Source organism: Euprymna scolopes, chromosome 35 (genome assembly GCF_053919585.1).
Source record: "Euprymna scolopes isolate OS-2025 chromosome 35, ASM5391958v1, whole genome shotgun sequence".
Taxonomy (NCBI): Eukaryota; Metazoa; Mollusca; class Cephalopoda; order Sepiida; family Sepiolidae; genus Euprymna; species Euprymna scolopes.
In genome coordinates this window covers 75896146-75911316 of record NC_136516.1, presented here as the reverse complement: position 1 = coordinate 75911316, position 15171 = coordinate 75896146, and the positions used below count along the sequence as shown (strand labels likewise).

Below are 15171 nucleotides of genomic sequence, written 5' to 3'. Positions count from 1 at the left end.
AAATAATATTTATCTTTTAAAGGATTTTTACAATGAATTTATTTAACTTCAAAATTTATTTGAATTGAGTAGTTCGCCGTGAAAACATTTTTCATAACTTTTTTTTTTTCACGTATACAAATATTTTTTCCTTTTGGAAATCAAGTTTAGTCCTTAATCTTTCAAATACAATCAAAAAGTAGTCGGAAACCTACAAAAAAATTATGATAAATCGGCTTTCAAAACAAGGTCCCCTATCGTTGTCCGCCCATTTTTGCCCATATCTATCGAAAAAGAAATGACATCTCTAGTAGCCATTATGTGAATTTCAAATATAAACACGTGCTTACGATAACGTAAAAATATATAATAACAAAATAAATAACACAAAAATATATGAAAATCGAAACATTTATTGTATAAAAAATGTATAAAAATATAATTTTAATGTATTAATATAATTTCTTTTCAATGAGTGATTCATTCAACTGAAAATAAATATAATAAAAACATGAAACATTTACGGATTGTTTTTTAAAATTATTTGTTAGTCGCATGCAAGTGACTCTATAAGTCACTCCGTCGGTCGGTCGGTCGATCGGTCTGTCCGTAACACTTTTGTGCTTGGCCTTTTTGGTTAAGATCAAAGGTCTGTTGTTAATAGATGCTGTTCTTAGCTTTTTAAGCTTTTCTTGGCCTTTTGAGTATCTGTTCTTACTGCATGCTGTACTTATGTTTGTAACTTTGTGATATAAAGTGGGGGATGACTTTTCTGTATTAATTTAATGTAAAATGATCACCCACTTTACAACCAGTCAGTCTCAAAGCCATTCAAGTCATTCTCCAGATCAGTCAAGTTGTTTTTGAAGGATTCCAGTTATTTTTTAAGTATTCAAGTCATTCTTAAGGTCATTCAATTTATCCTTAAGTTCATTAAACTCATTCTAAGTCATTTACGTTTTATTTAAGTCATTTCAGCCCACTTTTCGGTCATTTTAGTTTATCTTTAAGAATTTCATGTCGATCCTACATTCACGCATTCATTCATTACACGAGGGCACGCAACTAATGGCTATCGGCCTTTTTTTTTTTACGTTAAGGTTGTATAAAAATGGAGGAAAGAATAATTTAAAAAACATGAAACATTTATAGAGGTTTAAGAATGATTCTTTTTTTTTGTGTGTGTACAGAAAGATTGTACAAAAATGTATCAAATTATAATTTTAAAAACATGAAACATTTAGAGAGTATATATATTATTTTAATTGGAATACATTATTGAGATGAGTATTATTTATATTAATTTATTTATTGCGGACTATTATTCTCATCTTTATTAGTTGTTGTTTCACGACGTTTCAGCTAACTATTCCTCTGGCCTTCGTCAGGTGGTAACCGCGACGGATAGGAATTTTGAATCTCCTAACTGCATTCTCAGCAATCACTGCCATCCGTAGTTGTTGTCGTCTCACCACGTTTTGGCCAAGTAAACCTCTAACCGGCTTCGTGAAACAACAACTAATAAAGATCAGAATAATAGTCCACAATAAATAAATTGGGTTTGTATTACTGTACACATAGATTCGAAAAAGTTGTCAAAAAGCAAATATATAACAAATAAATGTTATCAAAGGCAAGATAAGTTACTTTTCTGCCAAACTGGATATATTTTTCGTGTTTTTATTCAATATAACATGTTTATTCAGCTCGAAAAGCATACAGTGTTTACCGATGTATTGGAAAATTCAAGATGGCGCCTGACTCTCTCTTTAACACGGTAAGTTTGGAAAAAAGTGTTATAAATAAAAAAACTAGACAAAATACTGTTAAAAACTCGCTCAATATATGTTACCGTGACATAGGTTGACATATATTCGGTGGATTTTTAACAGTATTTTGTCTAGTTTTTTTTATTTATAACACCGTTTCCCAAACTTACCGTGTTAAAGAGAGTCAGGCGCCATCTTGAATTTTCTAATACATCGGTTAACACTGTATGTTTTTCGAGCTGAATAAACATGTTACATTGAATAAAAACACAAAAAATATATCCAGTTAGGTAAAAAAGTAACTTATCTTGCCTTTGATAGCATTTATTTGTTATATATTAGTTTTTTGACAACTTTTTCGAATCTATGTGTACAGTAATACAAACCCAATAAATTAATACATTTATAGAGGTGTAAGAATTTTTTTTTTTTTTGTCCAGAAAGATTGTATAAAAATGTACCAAAATATAATTTTAGTTTGCACGTATTTTTAGAAAAGGAAAAGTTATCCAGTATTCTTTGGCTGACAAGCGTCAAGCGACATCTATCGGCAGTTCTTGAAACTAAAATATACACATTCGTCTCATGTCACTGATTTGCGGAAGTGCCATATTTTTTTCTTTTGAAATAGCGATAAAATAAATAATCTGCTGCCAACAGGTCAGTAAACAAAGATATATTACACGAAACCGTTTGAAGGTGCGATGAGTGTACAAAGAGCAAATCGAAAAAACTGCAGTAGTACCATTGACCCGATAAGAAGGGTAAATAACTCCGTCATTTCTCTTGGTTATCTCCCTTGACTGATAACTGGTCTTAACTCTTGCCACAGCTACCGGTGGCCGTGTCTTAAGTCAATACTGGAGCGAGGTTTTAAGAACTTGCCAACTTTAATACTTATGATAACACTCGATAATTCAATAAATCCTGTTTTCACTTGTAATTATTTTTCTACTGGATCATTTTTCGTAATTTTTAGAATTTATACTAATTTGAACCTGAAATGCGTTTGTTAAATCAACCACCAAATATTTTTATTGTTTTGAATACTAAAAATTTAGCGGTAAACTGAAAGATAATATATGGCTCTGTGTTAGTTTAGAACTGATGGACTACAGACAGACAGACAGACAGACACACACAAACGCATATACATATATGGAGAGAGAGAGAGAGAGAGAGAGTTTAAAGCAGTTTCTCTTCCCCTGGCGGACGAAAACTGAACTAAATGCCATCTCACACATCCGGGCAATTCCTACGTCCATCTTTGATTTGAACGCACGAAGGAGATTGAATATCGTTATATAACACAAAGGGAAAAAAAGACTAGATGAAAATATTTTGGATTTAATTCCAAGAGATTACTTTATAAGGATATTGAGTTTTATTTCATAACATAAGAATCGCTTTTTAAATCGTATATTAATCAAAAAGGAATAGGAGAGAGGGTGAAAAATAAAAAAATAAAGATGTCCAGTAATAACGACGATGATTCCACCGTGGTGGGAACTAGTGTTGTCGATTCTGGCAAGAAATTGTCGGAATTAAAAGTCATCGAACTTCGTTCCGAACTGGAAAAAAGGAATTTGGACAAGACTGGAGTGAAGGCTGTTTTAATGAAACGTCTGGAAAAGGTAAGTTTGGTTAACAAACAAATAGAGGAGCTCGTTTTATATGGAGACACACAGAAACCTCAATCAGCATTAAAACAAAAAATTAATTTCTTTATAAAATTTTTATCTGCAAAAAAAAAAAAAAAAGTTAAAAATGTTTATTTTTTTATTGAAAATGTTTTTAACTAAAAAAATGTTAGAGAAAATTTGGTGCTAATGCAGAAAGTGAACAACGCTATTTTTTAAACACTATTTCCACGATTAATTAAAGTTTTTTTTTTTTAAATTTTATTCAATTGTAAGGTTAAAGTACAGAATAGGTACAAAACACTCTACCCTCCCCATGTTAAGAATGGCTTTTTAAATAATAACGTTATTTCTGCATAAAGGGATTCACTACTTATAGACAAAAAATAATTTGAATTTGTTTTTATTCGTTGTAAAAGGATCCCCGATTATCTGTACAATGTTGAATGATTGAGATTAAAAAAAAAATTATAACTGAAAATTAGCTGGTTATATTGAAGATTTCAGCTTTTAAAATTCAGCCATCGAAACATTTGGTTCCAAAGTCATTTAAAAACGGAAGATATTAAAAAAAAAGAACTATATTGTACGCTATGGAATAAAGTTCTCATTAAAAAAAATTGGGTAAATATGAAGAATTATTCCACCTTCGAAAATTCCTTTAAAATTACCACTCTTATAGGTTTTCGGGGGTCGCTGAAAACGAAAATAATGTTTAAAATTACGGCAAACGAGTCGTTTTCAAGATATGATGAAATGTTAGTTTAAAAAAGCGATTGCTGATCCGCGCTATTTTTTAAATCGTACTTCCACGTTTAATTAAAGTTTTATGTTTTTTTTTATTCAATTGTAAGGTACAAAACACCCTCCCTTCCCCATGTTAAGAATGGCTTTTTAAATAATAACGTTATTATATCAGCACAGAACACGGTACTGGTCGCGATTAGAGTTCCCTGCCGAACACCCTAAAAAAACGGTAAAACTATACAAACACTGACTTCTTCCTTAGTTGCCATAGTAACTAAACGATCATGAATTTTTATCGACTTTGTTTTACTGTTTATGAATATTGAAATAAAAGACATTACTACACATTTATTAATAATATCGGTAATCGTGAAGAAAGAGAGAGCCTGTTTCCTCCGTTTGACTATAGGTGGCGTTAATGTCTGTCCACCCAGTTACGGAAGCACAAAATGTATATAATGGCACCGTTGGAATAAAAATAAATGTTTAATTTTAAACATGTTTTTTTTGTTTGTTTGTTTTTTGCACACATATTTAAGTTTGTTTTTGTTTTGTTTTTTCAAACATATTTACGTTTGTTTTTTTTTGTTGTTGTTTTTGCAAACATATTTAAGTGTTATTTTTCCAAACATTTACGTTTTGTTGCTAGTTTATTTTCAAACATTTACGTTTTTTTTTGTTTTTAGGTTTTTTTTGTTGTTTTTTGCAGGCATAAACTAAATATTTTTGAAATATTTTTCTTTTAGAAAAGTTTGCTTATGCACTTATTGAACCGCGCTATTTTTTAAATTTTTTATAGTAGTTTCAAGTAATATTCAGGTTTTACAATATCCCTTTTCAAATATATATATAAATACTCGCGGAAAAAGTAAAATAAGTCCAGAAAAATTAAGAAAAAAGAGGGGGGTCCATAAAAAAAAAGATAAAAGAAAAAACGTTGACTTTTTTTATTATAAGAACGTAAAAAATACTCGCGGAAAAACGGTTGTACCCATAAATATGTTTAAAAGAAAAATATAGCAAAAACATTTAATTTATGCTTGCAAAAAAAAAAAAAAAAAATTTAAATTAAAACAAAAATAACGTAAATGTTTGAAAATAAACCAGCAACAAAACGTAAATGTTTGGAAAAATAAAACTTAAATATGTTTGCGAAAACAAAACAAAATAAAACTTAAATATGTTTGCAAAAAAAAAAAAAAAAAAAAAATGTTTAAAATTAAAATATAATAAAAACATTTATTTTTATTTCAACGGTGCCATTATATACATTTTGTGCTTCCGTAACTGGGCGGACAGACATTAACGCCACCTATAGGCAAACGCAGGAAACAGGCTCTCTCTTTCTTCATGATTACCATAATATCTCACTTTTAATCACTTTTATCGACTTTATTTTTACTGTTTATGTGTCACTTTTATCGACTTTTCTTTTCTTTTTTAAATAGCATTTTCTTTTTAAATGACGACGTTTTTACTGTTTATGAATATTAAAAGAAAAATAATTACTAAACATTTATTAATAAAAAAAATGGGTGCTAGTGCAGTGCACTTTGCACTTATGATCAGCGCTATATTTTAAATCGTATTTCTAAGCTTAATTAAAGTGATTAAAAGTGAAATATTATTAATAAATGTGTAGTAATGTCTTTTATTTCAATATTCATAAACAGTAAAACAAAGTCGATAAAAATTCATGATCGTTTAGTTACTATGGCAACTAAGGGAGAAGTCAGTGTTTTTTTTTTTTTTAGGGTGTTCGGCAGGGAACTCTAATCGCGACCAGTACCCAGAACACTCTCTGCATGAGTTCCATAAATTTAAACAAGAAATACTTTTTTTTAATGATAAACAATATTAATATAAATAGAAATATTATCAAAACATAAATTTTTTAAACAATATACATAGAACTTTTATTATAGGAGACTGTACTGGTGCTCTATCTTGCTTTAAAGTTCAAAACCAGCTTAGAAACCTAGTAGGCGATAAATCTGTAATTAACTTATAACAAAAAATAAAATTCAACCTTGATACAGAAAAAGTCACAATTTATTGCAGTCATTTGTTTTCAACGTTTTCTATTAAACACACAAAAAGATCTAATATTGTTCTGTATTTTTTTGTTTCCGTATTCTAGTTCACTTACATGTTTATGATTTGTTAGAAAATTTCTTTTAAAACATGTATTATTATTTCATGTGTTTATTTCTTTTAAAAAGGCACTTGAGAGTGAAGCCAAGAATTCTGCTGATTATTTGTTTACTGAAGATGAACTTAACACAAAGAAATCTACAACTCGTCTTTCCAGTAAGTAATTTCTATATTTTCTACTAACAACAATTTTCAAAAAAAAAAAATACATATTTCTCCCTTATCATAGAAACTTAAATTAACCCACATTAAGTTTTTCTTATGACGTGCAGTTCAGCCTGGCTTTGCTCGAGCCCCATGTACTGTTCATAACTTTGTGCATATGTTCCGTCTGCCTGCTTCCCACCGGACTACAACTTGGATGTCTTCAAGTCCAACGTTAACAAATTCCTAATGAACCGCCCCCTTAAGTAAACACTTCATCAAATCTCCACACTAACGTAATGTACTTGCAATAACCCTTATCCCTGAGTGGCTTCCGGGCCTTGATAAGTGGTGATCACTGTGAAAAAAAAAAATGTACATAGATATATTAAAGTTTGACTCGTGTCCAAGTAACCTACATCTAAAATTTCAAGTGTTTAGACCCATAATTGGCAGAGGAGTTTAGTAGAGTCTGCAAAGGTCATCTCTTTCAACTTTGACTTCTTGGCAGCCAAATTTTCTCACAAAAACTGATTACAAAGCTTGCTGCATGTCTCCAAAATTTTATGTAAAATTCAAATTTTTAGACCTAAAATTGGCTGAATAGTTTGCTAGAGATTGCAAAAGTCAAGTCTTTTGAACTTTGACCCCTTTGGCAGCCAAATTTTCGGCCAAAAAAAAAGTAAAAAAACTTACCCTATGTTTGAATATACTTTATGTAAAATTTCAAATGTTTAGACAGTAATTGGCTGAGTAATTTGGTACAGACCACAGAGGTCAAATTTTTTTTAACTTTGACCCCCGTAACATTTATTGTTTTGGGTTTAAATAAAATTAAAAAGTTGGATCTATGTCCAAGTAACCTACATCTAAAATTTCAAATGTTTAAACTCAAAATTGGCAGAGAGTTTTCAACAGTCAAATCGTTGCAATTTGACCCCTTGACAGCCAAATTTCTGTCCGAAAACCGATTAAAAAAAAGTTTTTCCCAAATCTCAATACCACTTGTGTCAAATCTCGAGTCTGTAGACTGAAAATTGACATAGTAGTTTGGTAGGAAAATGTACATACACACAGACAGACAATTTCACCTTTATAGATATATAGATTATATAATTTCACTTATCTATACATGCGCGCACATGCACACACATTAAGCATGTCATTTAACAAGGTCAAAAATCACTCCAGGTTGAGTTATTGTGATGAATAGACTGACATTTAAGAGATGATAAATGTATGTACTACCCAATCCAAGCAATAGCTCACTCAGAAAACAGCTATTCTTTCCTTTTTGTCAGAAACACTGTTTATGGAATGTAATGAGCTGAAAGGAGTTTGTTTTACTATACACATAGATTTGAAAAAGTTGTCCCAAAACAAATATATAGCAAATAAATGTTATCAAAGGCAAGAGAAGTTACTTTTCTACCTAACTGGATTAATTTTTAATGTTTTCATTTAATGTAAAATGTTTATTTCGTGCGAAAATCATACAGTGGTTATCGATATATTTGAAAAAGATAAATGGCAGTGAGGTCTCTGTTGATTATAAGTTTGGGAAAATGAGTTAAAACTAAAAGATTAAACAATACTGTTAGGAACTCCCTCAATGTCATGTTAACATATTATAGGTAGATTTCTAATAGTATTTTGTATAATTTTTTAGTTTTAACTCATTTTCTCAAACTTAACGTAACTTATCTTGGCTTTGATAACATTTATGTGTTATATAGTTTTTGACAACTTTTCCAAATCTGTGTATAGTAAAACAAACCCGAAAGAAGCTGTCAAAAATATATCCAAAGTTCACTTTATATTTTCCATTTGTATAGATGGTCATTAGCTTAATCTATCCTTTAACAGCTTTTGTTTTTATTGAAACTCGTATGATAAATCTGAGTTATTTTCCTTTGTTTTTTGAGATTGTTTTCAAAATGGCAGGCGACACAATCACTTCTCATCATAAAATTTGATTTTCTAATTTAAAAATAAAACTTCTTGATCAGTTTACATGATTTTGGGAATATGATAGTACATCATAGATTTGTTTTTAATTTCTGGAGAATTCTGGCCAAGAACCTTTTTTTTGTTTTTTTTAATTACCAACTTCGGCAAATTGAACTGTGTAAAAGAAACTCAAAAGCATTTGTTTCAAAAGTTAGAATTTAAAGTGCCAAAATATGTACTTTTCATTGGATGTTTTTCTTTCATAATCCTTTAAAAGAAAATGGGCTGATACGTATTTTACCATTTCAAGAAATTTAGTAATTTCTCCATTTGTTTTTAAAACTATTATGAAACTTGGGAGTCTTATGTACAATTATGTGCTCTTTCTGATTATGCAGTCATATTTTATGTATTTTATTTTGAGGCATGGATTAGGAATTGAATTCCATAAATTTCAAAGTTTTAAAAACAAACACATTTTATCATGCAGATTGTGAGGTATTTCAATAGTTTTAATTTCTTTGAAGTCTGTATAACAGTGATTACACTATTAATAACTGTTTTAAAGAAACTATAACTAAAAAACTAAAACATTTTTTAAGCATTCCACTGCACTAAACTGTTTCTTTCAACAAGGCAAGTTTTAGTGCTTTACAGTAAATTCCTGGATACATTTTGTCTTTTAATATACTGGAAAAAATGACAGTGGATAAAATTTGTAACCTATTAGAATGAATCCCTCAGACACAAAGTCTGGATAGCAACAGCCTTTCATTCCATCCCACACAGCAAGAACACATCTACATCTAATTTGACTAAAACTGTCATTGAAATGCTGCATGGTTGGAAATGGGTGACTTTTCCACACAGTATTATGCTTGTCTCGTACTTGTATAGCCAACACCTAATTATGTATAATTTATAATACATCTTTCTAGTTTTCTTGGCTGTGTTCAGTAATTAAACCACTGATGATGGAACTAATTTATCTTCCTGACAGGACAAATTGTGCTTGTTGCTTTCCCGTGTTCTTGCTTTATAACATTTTTTTCCTAATTATTCACGTGTCATTTTTACTGTGCATAATTACTTGGATGAGAAAAAACATTTTAAGTTCAAAATAAGCATTTTTTTCTTTTCATTTGACCTTTTTGCTAAGATTAAAGTTTAGTATTTGTCTGATGTTATTTATTTCAATTTTATCACTGTTATTTCATAGTCAGCTATTTTGCCAATAATAACCTTGTGAATAAAATAAAAATAAAGTCTTGTGTATGACTTTAAAAAAACATTCAGTGGTGAAGCACCAAACAATGATATGTTGTTGTTGTTTTTTTTTTGTTTTTTTTTTTCCTTTGCAAAATTGAATCATGACTTACAAAGTCAAAAATAAAACATTTTTTTTTTCTAGAAAGCAATCAAACCAAAAACCAAACACAAATATTTGAAGATATAAAGAACCGGAAATATGAAACCATTTTCCAAAATTGAAGCATAAAAAACTTTTTCTCAAATTACTGGATTCAGCATTAAATAACTTGAAAATGTTGTTATGCTGTTAAACAACCAACCAACTAAAATAAAAACATTACATAGGAAAACAAACCAATTGATATTCAAAAAAATGATACATCTGTATATATAAAATTTTAAAAAAAATGATACATCTGTATATATAAAATTTTATTTCTTAGAACTGTTTATATACCCCGTAGATCATAATATGTACAATTTATGAAGGGACGTTGTGTCTAGATTTATTTTGATCAACTTTTATAAAATTTGCGCTATTTCGCTCTGTCGCGTGTTTGTTTGGCTTTTTAGTATAAATAAAGTGAAACTAATTGAAACAAAGTCAGTTCCTCGGCTTTTGTGCCGGGGATGTCCAGAAAGCAATGAGCTTTTGATCAATGCGGTAAAAAACGTCATATCAGACAATTGCTATTCATTTGGACACTCCCCTTTTTATAGGGAGCTGGTTTTCCCCAACATGTTGGGGAAACAAAACCAAAAAAAACTGCCTCGCAGTCAAAGTTAAGTGCGGGATTTCATTTCCCCTATGGCGTGATGTTTGACCTCATTTAATTCATGCACCTGTCACACAACTTAGAACTTCTTATCTACCGTGTAGATCATAATATGTATGAATTACGAACGCGCATCGTGGCTAGATTTATTTACGTTGACTTTTACAAAATTATTGCTATTTCGGCTTCTCACATGTTGATTTGGCTTTTTCATATAAAAGCGAATTTGGTCAATGTCGGTGAAAACCATCATATCAGACAATTGCTTTCATTTGGACACTGCCCTAATAAAGGAGAGCTGGTTTCCCCCAACATGTTGGGTAAAAAACACACCTAAAAGAACTACCCCGCAGTTAAAATTAAGTGCAGAATTTAATTTCCTTTGACCTAATTAAATTCGCCGTGCACCTACCACTTGTGCGTTTATAAACGTTAAAATGAAATTGTTTTAGTTACTTTCCTTTTCGTGGGCGAGCGGTAAGTTATCAAGTTTTTTGCCTCAATGTTCCGGGTTTGATCCTTCTTACCTACCAAAACTTTTTATTATTTTTTTTTCTGATTTTTTTAAACAAGTTTTTTTTTTTTTTACATCATGTTCGCTGTCTGATTTTTTTATATTTTTTTAAAGAAGTTTAACATAGGATTTGGATCCACCCCACCCCAACACACACACACACCTACAAACACCTGAGCAATGCCGGGTACCCACGTTAGTCTATATATATAAAAGGCAATATGTGTGTGACCATTTCGTGTATGTCTCACTAAGGCTTTCCTCGCACACGCTCCCGGGGTCGTTACTATCGCTTACAACTGTTTATATAGGTCCTAGATAATAATATCTAGAATTTGGAAAAGCGCGTCACGTATAGATTTATTTATGTTGACTTATACAAAATTATTGCTATTTTGGCTTCTCGCGTGTTGATTGGGCTTTTTCGTATAAAAAGCGAAACTAATTCAAAGCTAAGCGAGCGTTCTCGGCATCGCACCAAGAAACGTCCAGAAGCAATCAGCTTTGATCAATCTTGTATATTAGACAATTGCTATTCAATCTGGACAATTGGGAGCTAGTTTCCCCCTCCCCAACATCTGTTGGGAAAAAACAGTCAAATTGGGTAAACAAACCCAACCGCTGCATCGCAGCAAAAGTTAACTGCGTGACTTCTATTTGACCTTCTTAATTAGGTCAAATGAAACTTTTATGGCGGACACCTGTTTTTAATAGTTAAATAAATAAATTCAAACGTGTCTCTGTTGTATGTCGCGGTGGCCCAATGGTTAACGTCGCACGTTTTTATTATTTTTTTTTCACACTTTAATTTCCAACTTTGCCTCAAGGGTTTGGGTTCAATCCTCATACTCCACCTACCAAAACTTCTTTTTTATTTTACCCCCCCCCCCCGGAGTTTTGATTTACCCAGAACACCCGGGCATCGCCGGGTACCCCCTGCTATTCTAATATATAAAAGGCAAAATGTGTGTTTATATGTCTTGCAGCAGATGTGTCGGACCATGACGAAACTGGTATCGTTTTAAACCTCGGTCTTCCGGATGACAAATAGCGAAAAATTGGCTGAAAATGTTAATTCCTTCACCCTCAACAAGGCAGTTTTCGACAAGAGTTTTTTTTCATCAACATTTTCGCAAGTCATCGTCTCCGTTGGATTGACTAGCCTTAATTCCAATACTTGCGACTTCCGGTTTTGCCATGCACACATCGGCTAAGACGTTAAACCTTCCTTTTCTCCTTCACGTAACGGTTTCAAGCCTGCCTGCCAATTTTTTTTTTTTTTTTTTTTACACCTCTCTCCATCCGGGTTGCCTACTGTTGTTTTGACCCCCACTCCCCACCCCACTATCACTTTTTTTTTTTTTCTAGGGATTCCTTACTAAATAAAAATAAAACAATCCCTATTTACCAGTCTTGCATGAGGAGTCATTCTTGAAATGGAAAACTTTTCATTTCAAGTATCAAAACAAAAAATGGTAGCATAAATCCAGTTAAAGAAGCTTTTCTAATTAAAGAATTAATCCAGTCACAATCAGTAGAAATGTAGTGGTCTTAGACGGAAAGATATCACTGAAAAATTCAAAATGATTTGGTATATTTTATAAAGCTGTTCTGACATCTGATTGGTTTGATTTTATCACACATGATTATATGCAGAATCGTCTAAATCTTTGTGTGCATACCTTCTCAGTATATTGCAATAGCTTGCCTCCTCACAAGTGCAGCTAGAGACAAAATAGCTTTTAATGTAGGGAAATCGAGGTCCTCAAAAAGTGGCACTGTGGATTGGAACAAAAGTTTAGATTGCCTTTGTCTAGAATGATTGTTAAAATGATTTTTAAAAAGTCAGTCCATAATTTTGCACAATAATCTTAAAAAAAAGATGAATAAAAGTTATTTTTTAACTTGTCAAACTTGGAGTAAAAGAGTAGTCTAATGGACTAAAAACACCAAATTATTAATAGGAAAGTGTTTTCTGTTTCTTGGAAAGAGAAGCAAACTCACTATCCGGCTATAACAAAATTAACATTCGCTATCTAACTAGCAATTTGTTGAAGTCAATGAAGCATAAGGTTTGGAAGAAATTAGCACACAATTAAATATCATAAAATATTTTCATAGTTTACATGAAAATATATGTTGAACTATTACCTATCTGAAAATGAATGATTTTACGATTTATCAATTTCAAATTAAATTCAGCTTCAATTAGTCAAAACAAAATAATTTTGTACTTTTAAAAGAATTTCCAACGTTATTGATAATGTTTGCCTATTCATTTTTTTTTTTTTTTTTTTTTTTTTTATAGCTTATGTTTGAATTTATGTCTATGAATATAAATCTGATGTTCTGCCAAAACTATAATTTTGTTACGGTAATGTTTAACTTCTATAAGCCCAAATACCTCAATTTGTAGAACCTAAGACTAAAGATTTCAAAGTTTGATCATGCCATTTGCTTTATTTGTTGGGAATTTATTATTTACTATTGCTGAAATATTTTCCATTTATAAAAGTATTTTAGATCTCTAGTATTCTGCAATGTAGTTATGTTTAAAAACATTGTGACAGACAAAATCTCTGTTTAATAATAATTAATAAAAATGTGAGCCTTTCTCAATGATAACTAGAATTGTTCATAATGTCTAAATTTTTCTTGCAGAAGGTGCAGTAGAAAAGGAGATGAAAGATGATGAGGTTCGTATAGATTTTGGTTTCTATTTTTGATAAAATTTGAACAAAATGGATTTATACTACCCTCGCCACTATAGCAATCTTAAATATGTTTGTGCTAATTATGATGATTAAAGAAATAGAAATTAGATTTCTAAAATGATTGATTTTATTGATGAAAACTACCCCATCCACTCCACCCTTTCTTCTAATTGCTCGCACATTTGATCATTCAGCAAATTTTAGAGAACTTTTATTTTCTACATTCTTTTCTCCATTAATATTTATTAGGAGTTCCATTGGTGGATTGTCCAGAATTCCTTCTATATTAAAAAAAACAAGACAGAAAAATCTTTATGATGTACATACTCGTGACAGAACGAAAAGATCATATTCCAAAATTCACATAAATTGCTCGGGTAGTTTTATTTTTTATAAGCAAAATCATTTTTAAACAACTTTAATTAATAGGAAATTGTAGGCATTACAAGACTGATCTTACAAGTTTGGATTATTAAGTTATTTTTATCTCAGTTTGTTTAAGACGAAAACATTAGACAGACTCTCTTTACTTGCTCATAAAAATTGATTTTCTTATTTAAAAACAAAATTACTTGATCAATTTTGTGATTTTTGGCATTTTTGTTCCATCATGCAGATTTTTTTTTTTTTTTTTTAATATAGGGTAAATTCTGGACAAGAACTGTTCTATCATATACACTTATTGACCTAATGATGCACTGCAATTTTTTTTATATTAATCACGATTAATGAAATAATTTCACAATAAATCTCCAATTTTAATTTCTTTCCCTATTGATTTTTTTATAGTATTTGAATGAAACTAAAATTTGTGTTGTCTTATGTCAACCCTAAATGCACATCTTTTAGTAATGACATACAACTTAAAAATTAGATTTATAAAATGTTCTGGTGCTACCAGATCAGGCTGTCCTTTGGCTTCCTGAGACGAAATGCACCTACATTGACGTTTTTTGTTTTCTGATCTTTTTTGTAAAACTTAATTTTGTTCTCCAAAAACAAAAACAGCCCCTCTCCCTCTCTCTCCCCTTTTTATCTTACCCCCCCCCCCGGTCACTCCCAGACCTTGTCGGTGGAGTATCAGAATACACCGATTTCCCCCCACTTGTTGGCTGTAGGTGGCGACCCGTAATACCTTATAACAGGATCCTGGTGGCTGAGCACCTCCTGACCTCGGAACCAAGTGGCCGTAAGTTAGCAACACTCCACTTTGGCCCTTACTTTGGCTAGACGAGCGGTCGGGCAGGCTCGACCCGATCAACCGGTTAGTCATGACAGTAGCAATACACATGGCCGTTAAAACGCTTTGGATAATCGCAGATTTCAAGGGGTTTCTGCTAAAATAGTCATATTTTAAAAACCAAAGCACTTTAAGTCTTCAAAATACTACCGTTTTGTTCAGAAATGAATATACTTTCAAATGAATTAGTAAATAATAACATACATTATATATTTTTAGAGTTTTAAGCAAATAAAGTGATAAAAATGTGAACATCATAAAACAGTATTTTCGGTAGGTTTTTGTAACGACCC

General features: G+C 31.1%; 1 protein-coding gene across 2 annotated transcripts in view; it reads left to right on the top strand.

Annotated features, from left to right (window-relative positions):
* Positions 1–15171, top strand: part of LOC145259949 (uncharacterized) — a 95724-nt gene that overhangs the window by 22689 nt on the left and 57864 nt on the right. The window contains exons 1-3 of one of the 2 annotated variants that reach the window (XM_080117924.1): positions 2574–3382; positions 6358–6445; positions 13586–13620. In XM_080117924.1, the coding sequence (XP_079974050.1) occupies positions 3218–3382; positions 6358–6445; positions 13586–13620 (288 nt within the window). In that variant the 5' untranslated portion in view covers positions 2574–3217. Of the gene's footprint in view, positions 1–2573; positions 3383–6357; positions 6446–13585; positions 13621–15171 lie in introns of those variants that run through there. The other variant, XM_080117925.1, reaches the window with a different exon arrangement.